This window comes from Urocampus carinirostris, chromosome 1 (genome assembly GCF_059441175.1).
Source record: "Urocampus carinirostris isolate Australia breed hairy pipefish chromosome 1, RoL_Ucar_1.0, whole genome shotgun sequence".
NCBI classification, from domain to species: Eukaryota; Metazoa; Chordata; class Actinopteri; order Syngnathiformes; family Syngnathidae; genus Urocampus; species Urocampus carinirostris.
In genome coordinates, this window is record NC_142349.1 from 61,221,824 (window position 1) to 61,249,449 (window position 27,626).

General features: G+C 39.9%; 1 protein-coding gene across 1 annotated transcript; it reads right to left on the reverse strand.

Annotated features, from left to right (window-relative positions):
* Positions 1–1,880: 1,880 nt before the first annotated feature.
* On the reverse strand, positions 1,881–27,269 carry mcm4 (minichromosome maintenance complex component 4). The gene is made up of 16 exons (XM_088319968.1): positions 27,120–27,269; positions 25,433–25,507; positions 23,904–24,059; positions 23,692–23,831; positions 19,015–19,212; positions 18,838–18,933; positions 16,898–17,036; positions 16,607–16,827; positions 16,404–16,524; positions 13,319–13,578; positions 9,214–9,579; positions 9,001–9,128; positions 7,419–7,626; positions 4,433–4,661; positions 2,258–2,391; positions 1,881–2,178 (listed from the first exon to the last, which is right to left on the reverse strand). Exons 2-16 carry the CDS (start codon positions 25,491–25,493, stop codon positions 2,083–2,085), a joined length of 2,553 nt encoding a protein of 850 aa, XP_088176094.1. The 5' UTR covers positions 25,494–25,507; positions 27,120–27,269; the 3' UTR covers positions 1,881–2,082.
* Positions 27,270–27,626: the final 357 nt, after the last annotated feature.

Sequence of the window (27,626 nt, forward strand, 5' to 3'; positions counted from 1 at the left end):
TAAAACCAATAAGCGTCACGCTAAAACGATTGTAAACAAACTTGCCGCTATGGAAAAAACTTTGGTAATGGAGATGGAGGATGCGCGATCCCCAAGTTAGGAACACAAGACCACATAACACTAACAAGCTTTTGGAAAAGTTTGGATCATTCAGTGTATCTGTATTTTTAATTGCTTGCCAATTACTCGGATCAATGTAATATTTTGTTACGCTGGCAACCAGAATCCACAGAATGGTTCAGAGGTCACAGGGTTCAATTCCAGCTACCAACTACGTGTGGATTTTGCATGTTCTCCCTGTGCCCTCTGGCAATCCAGTTCCGTCCCACATCCCAAAAACATGGCTGTGATACACCCTGCACTCTTGTGACAATCGTTAGGATAGGCAGTTGGGAAAAAGAATGTGATGCGATGTTACGAGGACATCCAATTGATCCACATGACTCCACAGTGGATTTAAATGAAATGAAATGAAATTTACACTCATTATTATTATTGTTATCATTTAGGACAAAGTATATAGTGTGTAACACCGGCCTTGAAAATATTGTCAGACAATGAACCGGTCTACGGTACAGAAACAGTTGCTGATCTGTTTTAACCTTCATATTAATTAATAATCATCGATGATAAGAGATCTTAGCAGAACACATTTGTTCACAAACAATGGAAAGAAAACAATGTTCATTTTTGGCAATTTTACACCTGAACCAACTCACCACACTATACAAACTTTAGTGGACGCTATGAAATATTTACAACTTTTGCCTTAATTGTCATACTGGTTTGAAATGGATAAAAAAAAGAAGTACAGGATAAGTTTTAGCAGTGCATAGACAATAAGGTTAGACTACATCAGATCAAACTACTAGGATGGGGTGACTAAAGCTGAGAGGAGCTCTTTTACAGCCATCTAGCAGCTAAAGGGAGCATTTGGTTTTGATTTATTTCATAAATTAGAACTTTAAAAAGAAAGGACCTAGAGCAGGGTTCTCCAACCTTTGTCAAACAGAGCTACTTTTTTTTTTTTTCATTAGCGCAAAAGGGCACTCAATCCGATATGTGTTTCTAAAATAACTTGTTATTACTATGATGTTACTAAATTATTACAAGGTTAGTAACTGGAATTGTGGTTGAATACAACCACTAAAATCAAAAAACATTTTACTCAAAAATAAAAATGACCCAGCACTTGTGAGCTATTTTCAGAACAGGTTCGCCGGCAATTGAGCAGTCCTTAGGGGGCACACCCTTTTGTCCGCGAGCACCTAGAGATTCGCTTCTTTTTTTGACATACTCAGAAATGTAAGAGTCCGGCCGCGGGCTGCATGTTTGACATGCCTGCTTCGCTAAAATTTTTGCTCCAAATACAGTCAAACCGGATTCAAGCAGTGACATGCAATCAGTGGAGATTTTACAGCAAGCCACAATGGCACACTTGAGCCTCCTGAACTGGAAAAAAAGCACCGTCTACCCCTGCTCCCAGCAATAGTCAACCAGGGATAATGGATCATGGCCATATTCGTACATTTCATTTGAGAGGAGCTAGAATGGCACGCTTGCCAACATAGTGCCTTCTACCAGCCCTCCACTCGCAGTAATATGCGATAATAGATCTAAGTTCACTTTTTGGTGGAAAGGCAAAAAAAGACGCCAAGCCCGACAAAAATGAGTTTTGCTGGCCTTCCCTCGCAACATTAGTCGACCGGGGATACTGGATCACCGAATACTTTTCAACTTCTGGATGCACTGAGGCAGTAAAGTGCAAAGTAGCCAGAGATCACAATGCCTGGAATGGCCCATCCCTATATAAACCAACCGGTTTAACAGGTGCATCAGGAGCTCTGCCATTTTTTCCCCCTTAAAACCACAGTACGAAATACCGAAGTTAGCTGCTTTTAATAATTTGTGGTTTAATACAAAAACACAAGAGCATTATGAAGTACAGTAAACATCATTTTTCCAAAGTCTCCGCAAGTTTGTGAAGACTACCCCGGAAAAAAAAACTAAGCAAATATTTTTTTTTTTACAGGAAAAAAAAAAGTTTTCTATATCAAACTGTACAAAACATCAACTGGCATCTCAGGCGAGGAGGCGCACAGTCTTCCCGGTGACCGTCAGATAATCCTCGTCGGCTAAGGCTCGAAGGGCCTCGTCAAACAATTCTTTGGTCACAGCCTGGGAGGTATAAAAATAAGTTGGGTCATTTCCCTGAAAATTAACGGAAGAAAAGGATATTTAAAAGTTGTTTCATTACAGTTTCCGACTGCCCTCGCAGGTCGTCCAGCAGCTGCTGGTACTTGATGGCGTGCATCTTGCCCTTGGACTGGATCAGTTTCTTGAGGGCCTGGGCTACTTCCTCCTTGCGTTTCCGGGCTGTGGCGCTCATACCTGGTAGGAGAATATACATTTTTACAGAGACCCTAACCTACAAAAAAACTTTTTTGTACCATGGGTTTGACTGGACATGTTACTAGTGCAGTAAAACACCGGGAAGCAACATACCAAATTATTAAAATAGGATGATTTAGTAAAATTTTTCACTTCACAACTGCTATTTAAGGCCAACAAATGCATAGTGCCAGAAAACATCCAAAAATTATTTACACGGAAAGAGGGAAATTATAACTTAAGGGGATGTAGTAATTTCAAACTCCCAAAGGTGAGAACCACCAGGAAAAGTATGTTTGTGTGTGGAGTCAAACTTTGGAACAATTTACAAGACAAGATCAAACAATGTCCAACTATTCACGTGTTCAAATTTAAATACAAAAAAACATTACTGGCAGAATACAGAGATGAAGAAAAAGGGGGAATAAGTGATAAAAAAGATTGGAAATACTGCTTTTACAACCGTAGTTAACCTTGTTGTTATTGTTACTAATATTATATCATAACTGTTATTGTTGCTATTGTTGTTACTATCATTGGTGTCACAATGATATTTAGTGACAAGTAGCATTATAACATTAATAGATGGGTACCATGACGATTAGTGTATAAAATATGTGACTAATACTATAATTATTGATATCTGACCTATATTTAATATGTATATCCCTTTGATTTTGTTATATCGAGACACAAAAGAGGAGCTATATGTAAAATGTAATTAACAGGGAAGATGAAGGGGTAGGGAAAATAAGCGTCTGCTTCTTACTACCCCATTTCGAACATGTTATGTTAACATTATTTTTGTTGATGAGGCATTGTTTTTGTCCTTTTTTTATTTTATAATGTTCAAAATAAAGTTCATTTCATTCATACCTGCTTTACGACATTTTCACTTTACATTCTGGAAAAAGTTGTAGCTTCGGAAAATGTTTTTAGCCCCTTTTTAAAGCACTGTCCTGACTATATGACATTAAGGACCAATTGTACATGACCAATAACTTATAAAACTAGTTTTTAGTTGTTTGTGTGTCTGGTGAGTTACATCTATAAGATGCTGCTCTGCTATTGATCAATGTCATCTAAAATGCTGTTCTCCTTTTGGTTTGCATCACTGCATTATGTTAATGCCAGCAGGCTAGTAAAAACTACCTCCCACAATGCCCCCCTTTTTCTCTCTTAGTTTAGTTTAGAATAGCGTGCCCTTTGTAAAGACTTTGCGAGACAGTGATCCATATTTATACATATTTTTTGGTACTGTGTTTATTTGCTATGGGTCCTAAAGCTTGCAATGATGCTAAAGCAAGAAGCAAGGCATGATAACTATGGAATTGACACTTGTAATTATCAATAAATGCAAAAAAGGCACAAGAATTACTACCTTTGCAGAGTTCCATGAGGACAACCGATTGGGACTATAGTCAAATATAAGGAGTTGATTAATAAAAATCTTATAAGGGCATGACAATCCTCACCATGGTGCTAAAGGAAGAAGCAAAAACGTGAGAACCATGGTAACATTTTTTAGATTATTTAGAAACTCCAAAAAGGCAGAAAAATTGCTACCATCGCTAAGCTGCATGGCAGTGACCAATTGGAACTTTTATTAAATATAAGTAGCCAATTAGTGCCAATCTTCTAAGGGCATGACAATCCTCATAAATCGAAGTTGTTGTTTTTTTAAACCTCCATCGCCATCTCCCCTCTCTGCATCCATCTGCTATTCTACTCCACCAGCTTGTCACGTAACACTAAAGGTGAATCAAATTTAATATTTCATTACATGTATATTTATAAATAAATGCTCTTCAATCATAGGCACATACAGTAAGTAATTACAGTTTCCAACTTTATTATTTTCATGTTTTAATCTGAGGTAACAGGGGTTTGGAACGCATTAGCCAGTTACCATAGGGTTTCCTCCTGCACTATACAGCAATTTCACCTGGTTATCCTGACTTCAGAACCGATTAATGTCATATCTCAGGGGTTTACTGTAATATGATATCAAGAACACTTCATAGAGCAGATGGTGCCCTACCCGTGGTGAGGATGGAGATGTCAACGAATCCCGTCCTGGGGTCAGTGGCGGATTGCTTGAGGGCCTCCCTGTGCAGCCTCTTGGCCTCCTCCACGTCGATGGGCTCCACCTTCTCCGAGAAACGCACCTTGGCGTGGGCCTCCGCCAGGCGGATTAAGGATTCCAGCTGCCGGGGGTAGGCCGACACCATGCCCCGGCCGCTGCCGATTTTCCTCATGTCTACGTAGGCCTTGGGGGGGAAAAAAAATGAACTTTTTAATGTACTTTGAATGCTTAGTTACATTCTCACTGGTGATTTATTGCTGAAATACCGTAAATTCCGGACTATAAGCAGCTACTTTTTTTCCCAAACATTCAACCCTGCGGCTTATTCAGTGATGCGGCCAATTTATGTAATTTTTCTAACGGTCGGCAGCGACGCTCGAATACAAAAGGTAAGATTTAGACCGGTGGAATATATGCGCAGAGGAAGACTCCAACTTCTTGGCTTAACTAGAAGCGAGAAATCTTTCACTAAAATTGGCCGCATGCGAAAGGCAACTTTTTCGCAAGTCTGCCAGTGGATCCTGACAGCGTGGGGCAGCATAAAAAAAATCCACCATCACCAACGGGTTCCGAAAAGCCGGTCTGCTGCGTGGAGGGCATGTGAAGAGGGCATACAAGCGACAGCGCGAGTGAGGCTGCGGGAGCGTGGGACGACGTCTATATGACACTGTTTCTTTCCGACACTAAGGGAGACGACTTTGATGGCTACAGTTCAAAGGAGGAATATGAGGACGGTTTACCGTGATTTTTACAAGTACGGTATGTTTATTTAACAGACCCGTTTACTGTGTTGCGAGCGTGTTGCTACCATTAACTGCCTGGATGAAAGTTATATTATTATTATTAAAGCTTTGAAAACTCTAGGTGTACCGTCTTTCTTTGTAAATATGTGTAACCATGTGTAATATGTATTTGCAACTGTATATTTTTGTAAATGTATTTATTTGTATTTATTTTGGACACTTGTTCTGATATGTTTTGGACGGGCGAATTAAAAAGAAGGGGCGTAACAAACGCGGGCTGACGGTAAGTGGGGACCGGTAATGGTGAATGTTTGTGGACACGGCGGACAATAGTGAATATATATTTTTCCCACCCTTACCTTTGGAAATATAAACGTTTTTCCTTGGATTACTTTTAACGGGACCCGGACTCTGCAGGTCTGCATCAAACCTTAAGTACCAGTATCGTTTTCTGTTTATTTTTCCGGCTGTGATTTCTGGACTGTGTACTTTAATGAAGGAAATTCAGTTACAATCGCGGGACTTAAATTCGGGTCTGGGTTAATTTTGTGTTACATTTATTTAATGTGGGCGCGTGCGGCTTGTGTAAGTACAAAATCAGTTTTGCTCTTAAAATGTGGTGGGTGCGGCCTATAATCAAGTGCGCTCTATAGTCCGAAATTTACGGTACTTTTTAAAAGCCAACAGCAATATGGCTGAGGTTGGCGTCTCTATACTTTGATTTGTAATATATTTGGGATATTTATGGCGTTTGTTTATTACAGACAGCCTTCAGATATGTTTGAGCTTTTTCAATAAGCATTTAAGATGTTTTTTAATTACACTGTGCCATGAAAAAGTATTTGCCCCTTGAATTCTGTCTTTTTTGCATATTTATCACTCAGAAAGGTTTCAGATCATCAAACCAATTTCGATTTCACACAGAGACAACCCAAGGAAATACAAATTGCAGTTTTGAAATGTTGATTCTATTTATTAGGGCCCTATGTGAAAAGTAATTGCCCAGGTCCCCCTTGCTAAGTCACAAAGTAACTGACTGAAAGCTGAATTCAATTCCACATGCCACACCCAAAATTGAATGTCGCGACCTCTGTTGAATCAAGAAAGCACTTAAATTGGATCTGTTAGACAAAGTTAAATAAGCTACAAAATCTCAAGAACACACAGTTGGCATGCCATGGCCCCAGAAATTTCAGAAGAAATCAGAAAAAAGGGATTGAAATATATATAAAACTATTTCTAAGGCTGTAGGGTTCTATCAAACCACTGTCAGAGCCACTATCCACAAATGACACACAACACCTGTAAATTATAAAAAAAATAACGGCAGCGAAAAGAAAATCATATTCTGCAGATGACGAGCCGAAAATAGCAAAATATGCAGCTGACAATGGTCATCGAGCAGCAGACGTAGATGCCGAATAAGGAAGCGGCTTATTGTCTACCTCCCAAGTTAGGGGAGTTGTTTACCGGTAAAGTGACAACAAGGATGAAGATTACATTGGATTTAGTGACTTGGAGTGAGTTCTTTATGCTAGAATTATCGGAATATCTCTTAATATGTTACGTCGTTACTGACAAGGGTATACTGTACACTTATTCAGCCTATTGATCACCATTTTATTTTCATTAAAAATTGCTTGTCAAGATGACATGTATGTTTTTGATGTTAGATTTTATCAAATGCATTACTCCGCAAAATGCGATTGATACTCCAGGTGCAACTTAAATGTTTTTTCCTTTTTAATGATGGATTTTTTTGGCTGGTGCGATTTACACTCCGGAGCGACTTAGTCTGGAAAATGTGGTACTGTCTGGTAATAACATAACAGTAACATAGTAAAAACATAGTATATACCAAGGTTGGATTTTAGAAATCTATATCAAACCTGTAGCTATTAAGTGGAAATCCATAACACCGTCTGATTTGACCAAAATATTTACAGTGGGACCTCGCTACTTCGCAGTTCCACGTTAGCGGGTTCAGAGCTTTGCAGGTCTAAAAAATGATAATAAAAAAAAATAATAATAATTTTTTAAAGCATTTTTGAAGGGGTGTCGCTACTTTGCGGATTTTCACTTTTCGCGGGTGGTTTTGGTCCTTATTAACCGCGATAACCGAGGGATTACAGTAACGCACCGTTAGAACTTATGGCTGGGCGGTATACATTCGTGACAAAAACGGTGGACTGATTTACCTCGATGAGCGCCTGGCCGGCTTCCTCATTGAGTCGAGGTGCTATGTACGTGCGTGCATATGCGATGTAGTCCTTGAGCAGAGCCATGTCCAAGTTTTCCTCCTCCATCTGCTCTTCGCTCCGGTAGTACAGCGACACCAAGTGGTGAGCCAGCCGACGGTCGTAGGCTTCGTCCTGGGGGTCCAGCATCAGGAAGATCAGGTCGAATCTGACACGAGAAAAATAAATGTTACATCATTTTGACTTTAAAAAGGTGCTGTAGGAGATTTGAGGTTTATTTTTTATTATAGTTTTAGTCCACACTTCTCAATCCAGTTGTGCCAATTTCGAAACTGTAATAAATTGTGTCAATAGGGTACCGATCATCATGGGTTGATTAAACGCAACTCTTTAGGTTGTTTAACACAATCCATTAAAAAGTGTATTTTAAATAATCTGAATGCTAGACAATACCTTTACTGAGATTTAAAATTCATTAAAAATTGCGAATTATACTTAGACAAATCATAGCTTTCTCATATTGTGTCTGTAAAAACATTTTTCTTAGGAAGTACAGCTCTTAAACTGTAACCCCTACACTTTGAAACATAATCCGATGAAATGTCAGTCCTTTTTTCCATTTTAAATATAAACGGAAATGTGAGAAAAAGTAGATATTTTGCACAAGGTTAATATTTAAAACCTGCCATATTTTAAATGAATGACATCAGTAAAATGTTAGTTGAAAAAAAATACTGAAAATAAATGAATTTTCTCAAAAGGACATTAGGAGTGTGACATTTAAGATTGGGACAGGAGCTTTAGCACTACCTAGTGTCTTATTGTTCACACTACTGGGTAGTTGTTTTAACAATCCACAAAATAAGAGTCATTAAGTTGATTAAAATGTGGTATCAAATAACCCTTAAACATGTTTTTTTTTTTAAAAAAACCTTCACCAAACTAATTAGGCTTATATTGTAGAGAAAATGAGACACAATTTTGTGATTTTTATAAAAATAAAAACAACCGACAAACAAAAGAATCCCTTTAAAAACAGCCCTAAAATGAAGTAATTCAATCAATTAATCCAAAAATATTGATCAATTTTTACAAAAAACATCCCTAATGTTTAAACTATTCCAAATGATGTTGAATTTTGTAGCATCCCCCCCAAATGGTGGATCAGTAAATTGTAATCCCAATGTTTTAAGATTTAAAAAAACATTATAAAAGACTCCTCTCACCCCGACCAGCACGTCTTTGGCCTCCTGCAATCCTTACAGGCCTTTTAAAACAAGGACTCAACAATAGATTCATGTCTTATTCATTGTATAATTTTGGAATTCTGTTGCAGCTAAATGTTATTGCATTATTTTTCATCGCACTATTGTCGCGATGCACAACAACTTAGGCCAGTTTCCAAGCACTACCCTGTAAATATTTCTGCTTAAATGTCATAGACATTGTTTATTTTTTTTCAGCTTTTATCCTAATAACGCCACGTCTCGTTGCAGAAACGGAATTGTTGTCAATGACATTAAGACAATTTGGAGACTATCCTAATTCATCTTGAAAAAAAGCATTAAAGAAAAAGAACAACCTGGAGAGTAGCGTGTGAGGCAGCTGAATGTTCTCAATAGTCGTCTTCTTGGGGTTCCATTGTGATTCAACAGGGTTGGCGGCAGCCAGCACGGCAGTGCGGGCGTTCAGCTGGCAGATGATTCCCGCCTGCGCTCGAGAGAGGCAAAAAGTGTGATCTCGAGTACAGGTTTCCACCTCCTGCGTGACTTTGGCGTGGCGGGGGTCGGCGTACCTTGGCGATGGAAAGTGTCTGCTGCTCCATGACCTCGTGCAGCACCGAACGCGTGCTGTCGCTCATCTTGTCGAACTCGTCGATGCAGCAGATGCCGTTATCGCTCAGCACCAGAGCGCCGGTCTGCAGCACCAGCTGTCGCGTCTCGGGGTCTTTCATCACGTACGCCGTGAGGCCCACCGCGCTGGAGCCCTTCCCGGACGTGTACTGGCCGCGGGGCACCAGGTTGTACACGTACTGCAGCAACTGAGACTTACTGGTGCCCGGGTCCCCGCACAGAAGGATGTTGACTTCGGCACGGAAGTTGCCGCGGCCCGTCTGGCTGAAGTCCTTGCGGGTGCCGCCGAAAAGCTGCAGGAGGATGCCCTGCAACAAAAACAAATACAAGAAAAAGGTTATGGCCTCATACTTTACAACAATCCACAAAGTAGAAGCCAAACCAAAGATTATAAACGTTTTAAGGAACCTGTGTCGTAAAAATGTTATTGTGATCAAAGTTTTGTTTGTGGAATATGAATTACAACGCAAAATCATTTTGTTTCTAGTGATCTTATGGATAAGAACAAGAACTCAGAGCTGGTCAATCACCTGGTAAAGCATTAACCCAGTCTGGAATGAAAATCAGCACAAACCAACACAGTTATGGCCAACAATCTGCAAGGTATAACCACAAACATGACCATCTAACACCAAGAGCTTGAACCTGTCACCAAATTTAAATTTCTTGGAGCAGTCATTATAGAAGAGGGGTCAGAACCAGAAATAATGGCCAGGATAGCTCAAACCACAGCCATAAACCCACCAGCTCAGTAGCCTAGATGGTAGTGTGCCCGCTTTGAGACTGGGAGGTCGCTGGTTCGCGCCTCGACCGAGACATACCTAATTGGTATAATGGCGGCGCCCTCTGGCTGCGGCTGCATCGACCCGCTACAACGGGTCAGGTGTATCGACATTTCGTTCTGTGTACATTGTTACAAAGAATGACAATACAAAGGAAATTATTATTATTATTATTATTATTATTATCTGGAAGGACAAGAAGATCAAAGATCAGACTCAACATCTTCCTCTACATTTGAGAGACATTGAATGAAAATTTTATTCGAACATTAAAATAAAAACAGAACAAAAACAATAACTCAACAACAAAATAGTACATAATATGTTCGAAAAGGGGTAGTCAGAAGCAAATGCTTATATTCCCTACCCCTTCATCTTCCCTATTAAACACACCAATTATATAACAATTGTAATACTATAAATAATAACAGTTATGATGAACAACAGCAACAATGACACAAAGTTAATCATAGTTCTAGACGCACTATTCCCAATCTCTCGTTTCTTTCATACCCGATTTTCTTCATCTCTGTATTCCGCCACATTGACTCTCACATCAAAACTGAAAAAGAAAATCCAGGCCATGGCGATGCAATGCTAAAGAAAACTTCAAGGCATCAGCTACTTGGCCTATGTGACGTACAAAATGGTGCGCGACACCATCAGAAGGCTCGTTGGAACGGTTGTCAACCTTCAGTGGTATGGTTAGCTTCACAAGATCATCAGGACTGGCAGGAGGAGAGGAAGTCCAAAAAAGAATTGGGCTGACAACAGTAAAGAATGGACCTGTGCCAACTTTGCCATGACCAAAAAACAGGCCAGAACCCGTCAACAATGGAGAAAGCTGTCCAGAGTTGCGTCCTCATTGGTGCCCCGGCGACCCAGGCAGTTAAGGGATCCATGAAAGGTAAGTTGTTCAGGACTTAAGTTATGACTAATTATTTTAAACTCAGAAAAACATAACTGGCAAAATAAAACAAAAAAGTTCAAGCTCTAAACAGCTTTGTTTTAACTCGTGTCACACCAAATTTGAATTGGGAGTCACCGCATTTTTAATGGATTCATACCTTTAATATTTAACTTAAATATTGGAGCCAGTTTAAAATAATAACTTCTGAAAAAGGGAGTAAACACTACATGTTTGAAGGAAAAAAAAAACTTAGATATTGAAGAACGGGTTTACAGAGATCAGTTATCACGGTAGATCAGGACCAGAACACCACCCGAGAAAAGTGAAAATCTGTGAAGTAGCGTTGCCCCTTTATAAAAGCCCCCAAAGGACAAACTTATCTCTAGATGACCTTACCGACAAGAATATATGAATTTACTAAAAAAAAAAAACAACAACAGTACATCTACAAAAAAACAACAATACAGAATTGCAGTTGAATAAATTATGATTTTACGAAAGTATAACGAAATTAGAAGGCTCCTCCTTTTAGAGTAAGAAAGTGATTTAGAGAGCGGCTGGCAAGCTGCGCACTAGCATCTGGTAATCGCGACTCCAGCAAAGTCTTAGCAATGATTAAAATACATGAGTACCAAATATAGCGGTTTCCCACGAGTTGTACCTCCAGGTCATCCGTTTCATGAGTAATGAAACCAGGTTCGACATTAGTGGCTTAAGGGAGTTGTTATCGTAGCCAAAGCACTGGTCTGGACTTGCAGCTCAGTCAATTTCCGGACGTGGTGATAATCCACAGAGCACCCGCTGGTGAACAGCATTTATTTGCGCTTTTCTGACTTTCCTCAGAGTCTGATTTAACTGATGAATTTCTTCCCAACGAGCTGCTGAATCGCTATTCGAGCACACAGAACAATTTGAGCGGCAGGGGTGGTTAGAGCGATGCAACACAGAAAACTGATTTCTCTCTCCCATGTGTTAACTGCACTGAAGGGAAATATAATACATTGATCAAATCATCTAAAGTCACGCAGACATGAAATGCGCTGAATGATTACCTTTTGTCTGGGCTGTTTTGGTGAAATTTTGTCCTCAAATATAAGGCACGGCTCTCAAAAACAAAACAAAAAATATATACATATAATTGCTATTATGGCTCTTTGGGTCAAAAAGGTTCCCGACCCCTGCACAAACATATCACAGTCTTGCACACAGTCACGCCCACTCAATACACACTCAAACAATCTGCTCCATGCAGCATTTGCTGTGTGATCTCTGACTACAATACATGACAGATTGATATCAATGACAATAAAGACAATATAATTCAAAATTTGCGCAGGAGTGAACCACTGATAACCAAAGTGCAACGTAGCGAGGGGTCTCTATCAATGTTCCCTCTAATTTTCCACGGGTCTGAACGTTCACACAAAGTCGGTGAGCAACGCTTGAAACAATAGTGAGCAACGGCAATCCCAAGTGTGGCAACTAAGTCATTATCAAACATGTCCAAAACTTGACATCACGTTACATTTTGCTGAGTTTCCGGCAATGCAAAATTATTAATTACTAATGTATTATTGCAAAGGTTGTACGGCTAAAAACATTGTTTTTACAATTCTTTCACAAGATTTCCATTTCTTTTTTTTCCTGGTAGCTTTTATCGCATAATACTGACATTTTTGGGGGCTTATTTAGTTGGTTGCACGATACACAACTGTATTTAATCACATTAATTAGTGGAAGTACAATGTTGGCAAGAAGATTGACTTGGTATAATTGGAAATTATTTGAATGCAACACAAACTTTTTCTTCTTTTTCCCTGTTTTTCTTTTTTTTTAATCCCTTTTAAAAAATATCTCATTGTGTTTATTTTTTCCTAGCTGTTACTTTTTTCTTTTTGTTCTCTATTTACTTTTTTTCCTTTGTTTCTTTCTTTTCTTTTTTTCTGGAATTTTCCTTCTTTCTTTTCTTCCTTTGGTTTCTTTTTTTCTCAGCTTTTCACTAATTTTTCATTTTGGTATCTTTTTCTTTTTTGTTCTATTCCCCCTTCCTTTAAGTCATTTTGTGCATAATTTTACATAATATTTGGTCTTATAGGGATGAAAGAAGCAAAAACAACCTGAAGAGCCGTTTAAGACCCGAAAGAGCCGGTTCCTTTTAGTGAGCCGAGCCGAAGAAGCCGGTTCTCGAAAAACTCTAAAAACTCACACACGCAGTTTAGAGGGAACATTGCACTGGCTCGATTTTCTTGTGTGCTGAGAATGTGCGATTGCGCATGCGCACAGCTTAGAGGGAACACTGGTCCCTATACAGTGTACAATAGATAATTAAAGCGTATAATGTACACAAGGCCAAACCTTTTTGATGTCTTCATGCTCGTAAATGCTGGGCGCCAGAGCGGAGGCGAGTCGCTCGTAGACATCGGGCTTGGCCGCCAGTTCTTTAAGGGTCTGCACGCGGTCCTCGGTGAACAACTTCTGCTCAGCTTCGTCGTCGAGACCGTGCAGGCGCTTCTCGTCCGTTTTACGGAAGTGGATTGCGTCGATGTGAGTCTTGTACACAGACTTCACGTTGCTCTGCAGAGGGTTAACGCGCATGGGCACCGCCCGGTAGATACCTGCGACCACACGGCGGAATAAGGTGATTCTTTGGTAAGAAATATGCTTTCATTTCATGACTTCCACAAGGTTGTCTGTTTCTCTCGTCTTATCTCAGCTCATTCATGCCAACCGACAAAAATGGAAGTTCGACATGACTAGCAGACAATGGTGAAAGTTACTTAAGTTGAGTTCTTCTAATTACCCACCTCCAATTCCTGTTACTTCTAATAACTTCACTTCCGGTTTAGAAATTACCTCATAAAAATATCAACCGTTTGGTTGGGTTCGGATAATTCCTGCTTTGATGGATCGAAATAAAGCCAGTAAATCCCAGATTACTCCTCGGTGCAGACTTGAAGCGCATCAACTCATCAAAAACTAACCCATCATACAATCAACATTTTTTGCGTAGTGAAAGGAGAGTACAGACACCTGCGGTTGTATTGAGTACATTTACAGTGTCTGAAATAACGTCTGCCCGGACGCCCGGAGCGTGGATCTTTTAAGTCGGGCGTACAACTTATACAACGTCTCTGCCCGGGTGGCCGACCACTTTAAAGAAAAAAAAACATTAGTTTTTTTTTGTTACACATAAAACTTTTATTCAGATTTCGAAGTCTTCGTTCGTTTTGGAAATTTCGGTACGTTTGTCAATTTGCATACTCGGCAGCCAATCAGAAGCCTGCATCGAATAACTTGTGCTTCTGGACTTTCCCGAGCGTTATTAGGTTGTGCATTTCCATATCATTCCAAAGTAGACGCACAAAGAACGCAAGAAAAATTGATAAGTGGTTAGGAATTAGATTTGTCAATTTAATAACACTGGTGCTATTCACTAAGACGTTTTCCATTGTGTGACGTCTTTGAGCACGCACCATTTTTTGTTTTGCTACTTGTTGATTGCCCTGTTGTATTGAATGGAGCCGTGTTTGCTTGCTGTTGAGGAATAAATATGCTTAAAGGCTGAACCACAATGTCCTGCTTATCTTCTCACGCATGAGGAAACTGCACACTCCGACATATCCTTACCAGGAATCAAGCCAAAACCTCAGCCCCAGAAGAGATATTCAAAAGAAGCTAACAAAATTTATGACGCTACAAAACGTCAACAAACATTAAAAGCATCGTGGAAAGAGGAGTTCACGTGGCTTGTAGCAGACGACGCAACGCAAACATTGCATGAATGAAGATGAGTAAATACAGGTACATACTGATGGCAGATGGAAAACAACGATGTCATATACATGCAATGAATGTTATAAGTAGATTTATAATAAAGTGTTGTTCTGTTATATATTCTGATTATCAATCCTTAATACTTTGCAATGTTTTCTGCGATTAGTCGTCTTATTGTGTTTCAAGTTGTGGAAAATGGGGCAGGCAACTTTATTGCTGGGCAGGCAACTTTTCAGAGTTGTCTGCCCTGGTGTCCGCTAACTTTTTGTCATGAGTTTCAAACACTGACATTTAGTTTCCTGCCATCAGTATTTTGCTCATCAGCTTTCTCATAAGGCTGCATTTACTGTAAGGGTCTAGAATCTAAAAGACGACATTCATAATTTGGATACATAAGGAAAAGGTTTTATCCGTCATTTCTTTCCAAATGATTCGTCAAATTAATATCAGTCTGACAAAATCGTTCAATACATTTATCGAAATTGTCTATTTTTGTGTCCAATTATGTTCAATCATATGGTCTGATAATATACAATAATCCTACATTTATTATCTGACTCCATATTAAGTGTTCTTTATTATTTTAATTCCTTTGAATGATGTTAAGTGGTTATTTCAGGTTTTTTTTTTAGCTTAAGTCAAGTTAAATTCAAGATTTTTTTAATGCCTTAATCTTGCACACAATACCTGGTGCCTCTTTAAACGTACACTTTGTAGGCTTGGTCCAAGTTAACATCTGTTTCTTTGTACATCTCTGTTGCAATGTGTATTGTGGGTAGACTTAAGATACGAGTCCGACTGACACCACATCACCATTTTGGTGTTTTCTTTATTGTGGTCACGCCATGTTGCCACCAAAGTAAATGGGAGAATTATTAAAAAAAGACAATAGATACATGTTACTAAATATTTTTTGTACAAATATGTTCATTTTTAAGACTTTCATAAATTGGATTTAAGACATTTTAATGCCAACTAAGGCCTTGTTTTTAGAATAATTAGTTCAATGCCTTTTAAGATATTTGAAGGATCGGTGGGAAACCTGGATCTATTTGACATATAATACCATGTTATCCTACCAGGTTACATAATTTGAATGATGGGAAAAGTGTTTGGATTGTCAAGGGGACAGGGACAAGATGGGCTTCGGCTTTTTTTCCCCCATTTGCTCTTTCTTTCCTTACTATTTCCTCAAATGTTTAGCAAAGTTGTTGATTTTGAATTGACTAATATTGTAAAATGATAGTGGGATGTTTGGGCAAATTCTAAGGGATGGGCAGGGCATCTGTATGATGCGGCAGGGGTAAACCTGTGAAAGCTGTCGGGCCCTGCTGTTGAACAAGAGTGTGTTGTGTCACCCTGACCCGAGTGACACTGCTGCTTTCTTGGGTCCTGTTTCATCTGGAGGGACAAAAGCATGACCAACTTGGGTGCCGACGTGCCTAACTTGCTTGGGTGTTTGGGCATTTGGGTTGGCCAAGGTCCAAAAATGTTCGTGTGTGTTTTTGCTATTTTTTTCCCTTTTATTTTCTTTGTTATTGTATGTGTTTGTCTTGCTGTCGGTCACCTCTCTTGAGGGAAATGACCAAGGTAGATAGATAGAACATTGTATTTGATGAACAGAGGAATTAAATGAATGTCAATGAATTAAACCACAATGTCTCACCAGTGATGTTGACCCTATCTCCAGGCTGCACTTTGTCCACCAGGTCGTTATGCGCGTACACAACAGTGGTGTGAGGCGTCTGTCCCGCTGGCATATCTTCGGGCGACTCCTGAATCTTGATCTGTTTCCCAAAAAGAGGAGGCAGATGCCGTGACCGTGCCCCCGCAAAAACAAATCTGCTACGGGACCCGGCCTCGACTTACCATCTGCTTGTCGGAGAAGACGGAGCGGTTGTGGACAAGGGCCAGGCTGTGGGTGGTGTTGCATTTGCGGCACACGGCTGGCTCGGCGATGCGCCCGCGGTCCACCTCCACGCGCGTGCTGAAGGCGCATACCTGGCACTGGAAGAAACCTTCCTGCATCTCCGGGATGAGCTGCGAGGTGCGGATCACCATGCCGCTGATGGTGATCAGCTGGTCGATGTCTGCGCCACAGAAGGTGCCGTCAAACCGCGCCCAACCGGCAGGTCCAGGTTTCGAGCCGCTCCCACTCACCTTCTGGATTCAGGCTCCTCATGTTTCGGGTCTTTATGGCACTGTAGGGCCGCACTTGGATCTGGTAGTCCAGGTTGGAATCTGGGAAACGTTCGAAGAAGAGCTCGTTGACCGCCATGTCAAACGTGGGGATGACTTCCTGTCAGGGATGAGGAAGGAGTCTGCATTATTTGAAACTCTCTCAAAGCAAAGCTGATGAGACAGATACATTAAATATTTTAAAAAGGTAATCCAAAATTCTTAAACATGCAAAATGCAAGGAAGTAGCACATGGTTCTGCAAAAAATCTACCGTATTTTGAAGACTATGAGTCACGTGTTTTTCATAGTTTGGATGGGGATGTGACTTAAAACTTAGGTGAGACTTCAAATCATCAACACATTTTATCATCGAGTTTTCAATTTTTACAACCAGTTCTGTACGTCACTTCACATGTTATTTTCACACTAAAGCACGAGAGGGCGATCTAGGCCTCTGTTGATAATTTCAACCGGACATTTTTCAAAGCGGAAAGAGGAAGCGAAGTGGCGTATCACCTGGGAGGAGCTGTTTACCGGTAAAAGTGACGGAGGATGAAAAAATTTCATTGGATTTTACTGATTTGGAATGAAGTTGATAGTTTGGTGCGCATGTTCTTTCTGCCAGAATTACTGAATAACTTAATATGTTCGGTCGTTACTGACTTGCGTGTTTAAGATATGCATGTATGTGTAACATTTGTATACCATGTTCTCTCGTTTTTATTTTAAATTGCCTTTCAAGATGATGTATGTTTGCGGTGCTGGATTGTATCAAATAGTTTCTCAAAAAATGCGTCTTATACTGTTAGTGTTACTTATACATGTGTTTTCTCCTTTTCAATTATGCATTTTTAGCTGGTGTGACTTATACTCCATAGAGACTTATACTCCTTAAAATACGGCACACTGTATACATTTCATCAGTATATTCCAATTGTTTTCCAACAATGTATTTTGAAGACAGCCTATCTTGTCTTTGACATTTTGAGCTGTGATGTCGAAGTAACACCAGCATGCTCGCAAGCCCATTCTCCAGGGGCATACTAAGGACAGACAGCTCACCAGCAATAGGTTGCACAGGAAATATACATAAAATGTGCCTAGATGTATTGTTTATATCCTGCTGAACAGTATTTGTTCCAGTCTGGATAGGAAAAAAAGAAGAATGACAAAGGAAAATTGTGGAAACTATCTCTACACTGTCACTAAAAACAGTGTTGTGCTCAAGTGACTCACAAATACATTAAAAACTGTAGAATGCAGTTCAATTTGAAATAAACAATACATCTATTCAAGGATCTTCACTCTTAACATCCATACTCATGTTGCTCATCTCTCCTCAGAGCACCCAAAATCTTGCTTCCTTGATTCACTAAACGAAAATTCAGACTGGTTTAAAAAAAAAAAAAAAAAATCTAGCTGCAAAAAGTTTGCCTCTCTAAATTGTACACATTTCATATTGCATAAAATCCCAAATGGAAATTTTTTTTGTCAATATGACAAAAATACTGTAAAAAAAAACATCTAAAATGAGTTTATTATTAGGAGGCTGAAAAAAAATCCCCCCCAAAATGATGTAAAGATGTTTTTTTCGCACGAAGCAGTGATACATTTTATTTTGCCAGAACCAAATAGAACACGTGGGAGATTTTTTTCATATGACAATGACGAATGCAGGATTGAAAACTTAAAGCCACCGTTAAAGTTTTAACTTCTACTCTGATCAACAAAAATCTAGTAAATAGTAGTTGGTTGAAGGATTGACCTGCTAGAAACTACTAAAAAAAACAGCCTTAAGATTGGTGCGTCACAGGAGAGAACAATAACCACCATCGAGACTCCCAAAATTTCGCCTTCATTTTGGCTATTTGAAAATGTCTAACCTTCCTAGAAAAAGTTAAACGACAAGAGGACCCAAACCTGTGGGTAGCTGATGAGCTGCCTGTAAAGTTCTGCGTCGAAAGCTTGCACATGTCCGCAGTTGACGTTGAGCACGGGGTCGCCGACGACGCTGATCTGAGGAGAATCCAAACCACAACATATAAGACTTACATATTCCCGGACGGATAAAAGAAAACGAACGGCAATAGTTGTTACCTCCTCCAGTTTCTGCATGTAGATGGGCTCGTTGAGGTCCAGGCCGGCGTTCTCGTCCTCATTGCAAGTAGGGTCCACAAATCTCTGCAGGAACCTCTGAAACTTCTCTTTACAGATACCGACGTTGACGTCCGTCCCCCAGATGACCAACCTTTGTCCGGCGTTGGGCTCGCTGGCAACGGCGCCCTCGCCGCTCGGCTAGAAACAACAAAGAAATTTGAGTTGGTTTTCAAAGTCCAGGACAGTGGTGGGCAATGTTCCCTGTAATTTTCCACAGGTCTGAGCGTTCACACAAATTCGGTGAGCAAGGCCTGAAACAACAGTGAGCAACAGCAACCCCAAGTGTGGCAACAAAGTCATTATCAAACATGTCCGAAACTTGACATCTTGTTACGTTTTGCTGAATTTCCGGCAATGCAAAAGAAAATTCACTTTTGAATGAATTGACTCATGTATTATTGCAAAGGTTGTACGGCCTACAAACGTCATCTGTTTTTACAACAATTCTTTCACAAGAATTCCATTTCTTTTTTTTTCCAGGTAGCTTTTGTCGCATTATACTAACATTTTTGGGGGCTTATTTAGTCGGTTTCATGATACACAACAGTATTTAATCACATTTTTTAGTGGAAGTACAATGTTGGCAACAAGATTGACTTGGTATAATTGGAAATTATTTGAATGCAACACAAACCTTTTCTTCTTTTTCCCTGTTTTTATAAAAAAATCTCATTGTGTTTATTTTTTCCCAGCTGTTACTTTTTTCTTTTTGTTCTCCATTTACTTTTTTCCTTTGTTTCTTTCTTTTCTTTTTTTCTGAATTTTTCCTTCTTTTTTCGCTTCCTAATGTTTTTTTTCTCAGCTTTTCACTACTTTTTTGGGTATTTTTTTCTTTTTTGTTCTATTCCCCCTTCCTTTAAAGTAATTTTGTGCAAAATTGTACATAATATTTGGTCATATAGGGATGAAAGAAGCAAAAATAACCTTAAGAGCTGTTTAGGACCCGAAAGAGCAGGTTCCTTTAAGTGAGCCGAGCCGAAGAAGCCGGTTCTCGAAAAACTCTACCAACTTTACTTTAAAAAATTTAATCGGGTAATAATAATAATAATAATTAATAATTTCCTTTGTATTGTCATTCTTTGTAACAATGTACACAGAACGAAATGTCGATACACCTGACCCGTTGTAGCGAGTCGATGCAGCCGCAGCCAGAGGGCGCCGCCATTATACCAATTAGGTATGTCTCGGCCGAGGCGCGAACCAGCGACCTCCCAGTCTCAAAGCGGGCACACTACCATCTAGGCTACTGAGCTGGTAATGACAATTTAGTGTCAAAAAAGTTAGTCCTAGGGACGCACGTTGATTTGAGACTGTGCGTCCCTAGCAAAAATGATGCGTCTAAGACGCAGGGACGCGGGCAAGTGAGAACACTGCAGATGAATTAGAAGATTAGATGAATGTAATTTCATGACCATAGGGCACACATGAACGTCTTAGATTTGCTTTATAATGTGCGTGTGATGAAGTTTGGGCATGTGGATCATGCAAAACATGTTGTTTTAACAACCCCTGAAAGAGAGACATGCTTATGAAGCACAATTTAAACAGACAGCCATCAGCTACGCAAAGTTTTACCAAGAGTGGAAGGCATTGCCGGGTTGGTTATGCCACAATTTGCAAATGGATTATAGACACTTGGACTGACGTGTCTGCTGTTCGAGCTTTGGCAAAAGCCGGCATCATATGGAGGAGCTGCACGGCACGGAAGGTAGATGACAGTGAAGAGAGTGATGGAGATTTAGCGCAGCTGTTTTGTTCGAAACAGAGGATGAGGACTTTGATGGTTTCGTTTGGGAATGACTTTTTTTAAAGTTTAGTTTTATCCGTGTTTTTTTACTATGCCTGTACCTAATGATTATTGAAAAATGTAAGTACTTTGTAACCAATACGTAAAATAAAAACCACAACCAAAGTCAGTTTTGCTCCCGCTGCATTTTAAATATACGCACACTCGTATTATTGTAAGGTGGCTGAAACCAAAGGCACCGCGCCCAATAATCAGGGGCGCCGTATAGGTTTTAAAGGGAGAACTAGCACAAGCTACAGAGACCGCACCTCTTAACACGATGCGCCCCATCTTTGTGAAAATACGGTAGATTTTGATTAGATATACACGCATCAAAATGTTATATATCATTATATTTAAAGTTATGTAGATTGTTTTAATTCTGAGCATTTTTAAATTAAAGTTGACAATACATCCGTAGATGCCTATACTTTGTTCAGTTTTGGTTAATGTAGCTTTTGGCCAGGAGGATTTTATGTCAAGGTGTTGTGGTTCAGGGTTGAAACACCTGAACCACAACACCTTGCTTTTGGCGGGCTGGCAGTGGAGGCCAAATCACTGCCCATCTCCCCCCTCATGGCTTTCAGCAAAGCTCCTCCCCCCAGATCCATAACCAGCTGGAGGCTCTTTCCGCCAACCAACTGCCATCCTTACCGCCTGGTGTCAAGCAAAAGGTCCTGATTTGTCTCTCATTCTTTCAGATACCTCCTCGAATCATTCTTCCCATGAGACTGTCAGTTGTTTGAGGATGATCTTCTTTGTCTCTTTGGACCACATTAGCACACCAGGCTTTAGGGTCATCTGGACCAGGGGAAATTTCAGTCTTTCCTCCAGGTCTACTTTCATTTCCCATGATCAGGCCTTCTGTAGTGGGTTGGTTCTTGTTGTGATTGCTGCCCAGATCGTATGTATAGGTCTATTGATGTGAAACTTGGAGATTCCCAACCATTTCCGGAGGTCCTCGTTGAACTTCTCCACTTCTAGGCTCGTCATCGGAATGTCATACAGTCATCAGCCACATGAGTCTTGGCAGCAACCCATCTTGATACAGCCATGCCTTGAATTTCCCTGGGAGTCCTTATTTTTCCAATCCTCCACAACCAGGCACTTAATTGGATGTCCTCTATTGATGGAATATCTTGTACGTGCAGCTTTACTGCTTTTGTCAATTTACCTTTTCTGAGCACCATTTCCCTGGATTTCTTTGGCTTAAACTTCATTGTGGCCCAGGTCGCCAACTGGTGCAGAACTCTTAGCACCCACCTTGCCTCCCCATGGGTTGTGGTTGTTACTGTGAGATCATCCATGTCACCTCTTATTGGTGGTTGTTGTATGCCCGATTCCATATTTAGGCATCAAGCTTCTTTCTTAGCAGCTGCTATTAAAAAGTTCATGCCCGTGAAGAAGAAAATCGGGGAGATTGTAAGTTACCATTGTAATTTATGATTCTCCTTTATAGGGATTGCCACTCTGTTGTAAAATGGGCTGTTTTAAATCGTAACTGGATTCCGGCAAAGTAACTGTTGATCATTGACATGACGTGCTGAGGGATCAGGTAATGATCTGCGCTGCATGGATGATGGCGTAAGGGATCGATCCATAAGCGTTGGCCAAATCCAGCCACACATCTATCAAACTGTCTTGGTCGGATTTGGCCTCCTGGATCACTCAGAACTCCTCTATGCTTTAGACGTCCAGAGAACCCTGGGATCCCTGGTGTAGATGAACCCGTTTAGGTCATGAATGAGGCTATCCTCTTGTTCAGTACTGAGAAGAAGATTTGCCTACCACACTTAATAGTGAAATTGTCCTAAACTGTTATAAAGTTGAGGAGTTCTCTTTTGGCACATAACAGCTCTCTGCCTTATACCAGCATGATGGAGTAATACCTTTCTTCCAGATCTGTTAAAGCAACTTCCAGAGTCCCAAGATGCTTTGGGCATTGTTTATGTAACTTATAGGGTATTCAACTTGGGCCAAAGAAGATCCTGTTCTGGCCTTCTTCACCACTTCTTGGAATTCCTTCCAGGATGGTTCGGTTATGTTGGGCTCGTTTCGGGGTGTAGCGATGCCGTCAGTATTGCGGTTGGCATCCAGAGCCCTATTTCTGTCTTTGTAGGTCACCTTCAAGAATGCCTCCACAACTTCTCTAGGGCTTATTAGTCGTCCAGTTTTTGTTTCACCTTGCAGTGTTCTGGTGAATTGGAATGGGTCTTTGGTAAAATGAGATCTTTTGTTCTCCCTATCCTTTCTCCTCTTCGGAGTCTGCAGAGACGCTCCCAAAATGGATTTGTCAGATCCTTGATGCTGTCCCTTACCTTACGTCAGCCGGGGCTTGTTTAAACAGTCGGATGAGCGTTTTAATTTCTCCTTTCAGACTGAATTTCCCCCTCTCTTTTGCTTGGTTGATATACAGTGCAAGGGTCGTGAGCACCTTATCGAGTCGCCACCGTAATCTTCGTTGGTTAAGTAATATTGTGTCCTTTTTTTAATCACTAAATTTGATATTTAGTTTTGTAAAAAGTTTGTATTACATCTAGAGTTCTCTTTTGTTACTGTAGCATATTTGTAGTAGTATTTGAAAATATTTCCATAATAGTTGTACTGTAGTAGTATTTTTAGAATTTATGTAATCGTATTTAAGTAATGTTTTATACGACACCACAGGAGATGGTGCTCCTCCGAGCCTAGTGGTTAAAGGATCCAACCAACAAACCAGCCATCTTTATTTACCATTACACGTACATTGCATGATGCAAGACCCGCAGACCTAAGGTGGCCCACCCCTGTCCTAGTAGAACTTGAATTTTCTCCATCTTGCTCGTACTCACCGGCTCAGAATGGAGATCAACTTGCGGAGCTTTCCTCACAGAGCCCAAATCTGGACGTTGGCGGGCAGGAGTACCGCGGATGCTACTTCGGGGTGTCCCGTACATCAGCGGGGAGCTCATGTCCACGTCGTTGGGGAGGACTTATTGAAAAGGACATCCGGGAGAGTTGAAATTGACGCTCTGAGATTACACACAGGAGTCAGAGTACTCACCTGAGCCGCGGGGGCTGGAAAACAGGGAGGTGTCTTGCTGCGCTGCCGGGCTGAGCAAGTCCGTGGCCGGTGAGGTTGGCATGGGCATCAGGTCTCCAGACATGTCATGAGCTCTGCGCCGTTGAGATGCGGGCGAGGCGACGCCATCACTGCTGGCTGCAGGTTACAATACAGGACACAATATTAGTCCTTCTGGATGTCATATGAAAATACTACATGTATATACAGGACTGTCTCAGAGAATTTGAATTGTGTTTAAGTTATTACCTTCCAGTGTTTTCCATACCATAGGTATATTCTGGTGAGCCACCGGGATTTAATTGGTCTCACCAGAGTCTTATAAACTTGTGTTATTAAAAAAGGATACGATTTTTAGATACAACGTATCTAATGGTGTATAACGCGCACCAATAAGTTTTTATTAGAAATTGGTATAAATTAGAGGTAAGATAAAGCCTAAACAAATCCACTCCGAAGGGTATTAAAGCCCGAACCACCCCTTACCCGACCAAATTTGAGGGACCGAGCATAGAGGAAACACAAATTTTCCTATTTTCGGTTTGGGCTTAAGATCCCACCTCTAGTATAAACCTGTCTCGCTTTTCCTCAGCTCAAACTTAACGGTTGCATGCAGCAGGAATCAAACCCAGAGAGGGGGTTTTTAAGGGTTATTGTTCTATCTTCGTTATTCATTATCCATTATCCGTTATCGGTCAGTTCATAATACGCTACAAAGCCTAGGAGCCGGGACACTTACTCTCAGCCAAAAAGCCAAGCTAAGGTCCTAGCCATAAAGCATTGCTGCTATCATTGCGAATGCACCGATCCCGGAGGTACTGCAATACCGGGCCGATGCGTGGGGTGGACAGAGCAAGCTCTTATTCTAACCACTAAAGCACAAGTGGTGTAGATGATATACCAAAACGGCATTCAATTTTATCTCACTATCACACCATTTTTAGTCAGAGTAACAGAGACGAATGTTATTTTTGTTGTGCGTTTCTCATGTTCAAATGACAAAAAATATTGTCACTTACATTGTTAAGAATAGAATAGAAGAATAGAATAGAGGGGCACATCGATCATCGATCTAACTTCTCGATTTTGCTCTAGAAATGCACCAGGTTTATGCGTTTGAATTTATGAATGTACAAAATTATAATGCGAGGGACCATTCCCCACCCTGGACTGTTCACCCACTAGGGTCTCACAAATCTATGGAAAACGCTGCCTTCTGTAAATCCAAAAATTTCAAACATGCCTGATTCATTACAGATTAATTAAAAAATTGCAAGCACTAAATTATTATAATTATTCTGATTATGAATTACAGTCTATACTTTTTTCGTCATATTTTAGTATTTTGAGCTGCGATACTAATATCAAAACAAAGAGATACAGAATATTTCAGTTGATTTGTAAGGAATCCAGACTGAATCTTTTAAAAATTCCAATACAGAAAATAAAGTACTTAGAACACAACCAATTTTTTGAGACAGTCCTCTATATTTAAAAAAAGTAAAACCTACGAGTGGACGGGTTAGTTGTCCTTCCTCTTTTGCGACCAGGAGTTGAAGCTGGAGAAGACATTGTTGCAAGTGGATCTAGAAATTCATCACAAAAGTGAATCAATCAAACGTCTTCATTTGAAACAAGAATATTGAACATCAAAATAAAGCTAAATAGAATATACGAACAGAAGTAGGGCGAAACCTGCAATTCATATTTATCCATGCAAAACACTTTCTCACCAAAAGATTTTTGATATGAAATTAATCCCCTCCAAATAATATAAAGAAGTAAACAAAAAGAAAAAAAGGTGCCAGCTTACTCTACATTGCTATGGGTTGGGGATTAAAAACAAATGCACTAAAAATAACGTAGCGTGTAGAAATGAACATTGAATATTTTTTTGCTGCTTTATTTTAATACAGATTCACAGTTGGTCTTGATAAATATTAAATATAGCTTGCTGATTACATTCATGGGGACTGCAGTTAAACCAAACAGGCTCATTTAATGAATTATTGATTATGTGACCTTTCTATTTTTTTAATTCCATTCCATTGGGACGGCATTAGCTCAGGAGGTAGAGCGCTCGTCTTGGGATCAAGGGGTCTAAGTTCGATTCCCGGCTGATCTGTGTAATTTGTCGAACTGTCCTTGGGCAAGACACTGAATCCTTAATAACCCTGATAGCAGGTAGTTTGCCTTGCATGGCTGACCCTGTTATTGGTTAGTTAGTGTGTAAAAGGGAAAAGTGTAAAGGAAATTGTAAAGCGCTTTGGGAGGTTTTCAATGACCTGAAAAGCGCAATATGAATGCAGACCATTTACATTTTGAATAGAAAACAGATCAAATATACAACCGATAAGCCAACAAAACACAGAGAAAAATACGCTAATTATTGTACTAAAATAGGCATAATGTAAGAATGCATTTGAAATAAGTATCGTTAACAATTTAATAGCTAAAAAATAGGTTTGTTTTTAACTAACAGATAAAAACCAAAATATCTCTAATACAATAAAATTACTAAAACATGTATTAACCTAAAAAGGAAAGATAGGTTTATCCAACCAAGGACTACATACAAAAAAGCAATCACTAACAAGTGGGTGAGGGTTGGTTGGGAACCCCATCATTAACGATTATATATACTGTATAATGCATTCTTTACTGTACTACATTTTTAAATTAATTCAAGTTTTAGGAGAGGTGGGAGATGCAGTAAAGACGCAGTGATGTAAATTTCTACAAATCAAATGTCATCAAACCTCAAATAGCACACTTAATTATTATTATTATTATATTATTAATGGTTCAAGTACTGTAAATGCAAATGCAGACCTCTCGACACTACAACATACAAGGCCAGCGTTTGACGTCACGATTCAGTGTTTAAAAACCCTGTCCCGTTTCCTGACCATATATATTAATTAATATTGATTATTTGGAGTGAAATGAAAACATTCAGTAGACAGAAACGCCATTGTGTCCGGATCGAATCTTTCAGTAAGCAGCATCTCCACCATTGCTCATGCGCCTGCACGGCAAACAATACACTGACAACCAGTTTGGGTATTTCTGCAAATCAGGGAGCGGAAAATCTTTTGGGAAACGATTGAAATAGTCTTGTTAACTTTAAAAGATGAAACTTTTAACAATTAAGGAGTTTAACCGCACAACATTAAAACAATAAAAGTTGATGCTTACCTCGTTCAGCCTACGCGTCTGTCAGACAGCTGCAGTGGCGCGAAACTGCTTGTGACGTCATTTTCGCGGGGAACTTTGGGCCAATAGTGATCCGGATTCTGCACTTCGCTTCCGGTTGAATGTTCCATTTCAAGGAGTGGGATTCGACTGTAAACGTTGTCCAAATTGGCATTAAATAGGCTTTTACCTGTCTGGTTAAGGTTTAAAAGACATATTATTAGTACGTATAAATTCTTACTGGTTGTATTTTAGTATGGGTAACTTTTTATATCCTGTTTCAAGGTTGTGGTAATGTTGAGGGAAGATAATTTTGATTGGTTCAGTCCAAACTGTTTCACTCGTTTGCTGTCTTAAAATAAATGAACAAAATAATGTTTTTTTTTTAAATAAAAAAATAAAACCCCACATCCCCTGCCATACAAATCCCTAATATTTCTTAGCCCTTTTAAGATGCCAAAATATTTATTTAAAAAAAAAAAAAAAAGAATGTCACCCTTTCTCTTCAAC

Coding starts and splice junctions, on each gene's coding strand:
- mcm4 (XM_088319968.1), bottom strand. CDS start 25,493: ATGTCTTCTCCAGCTTCAACTCCTGGTCGCAAAAGAGGAAGGACAACT. Junction 17,037..18,837: donor AGCTCATCAGCTACCCACAG/GTTTGGGTCCTC, acceptor CATCCCTGACAG/GAAGTCATCCCCACGTTTGA. Junction 2,179..2,257: donor TGCGAGGGCAGTCGGAAACT/GTAATGAAACAA, acceptor TATACCTCCCAG/GCTGTGACCAAAGAATTGTT.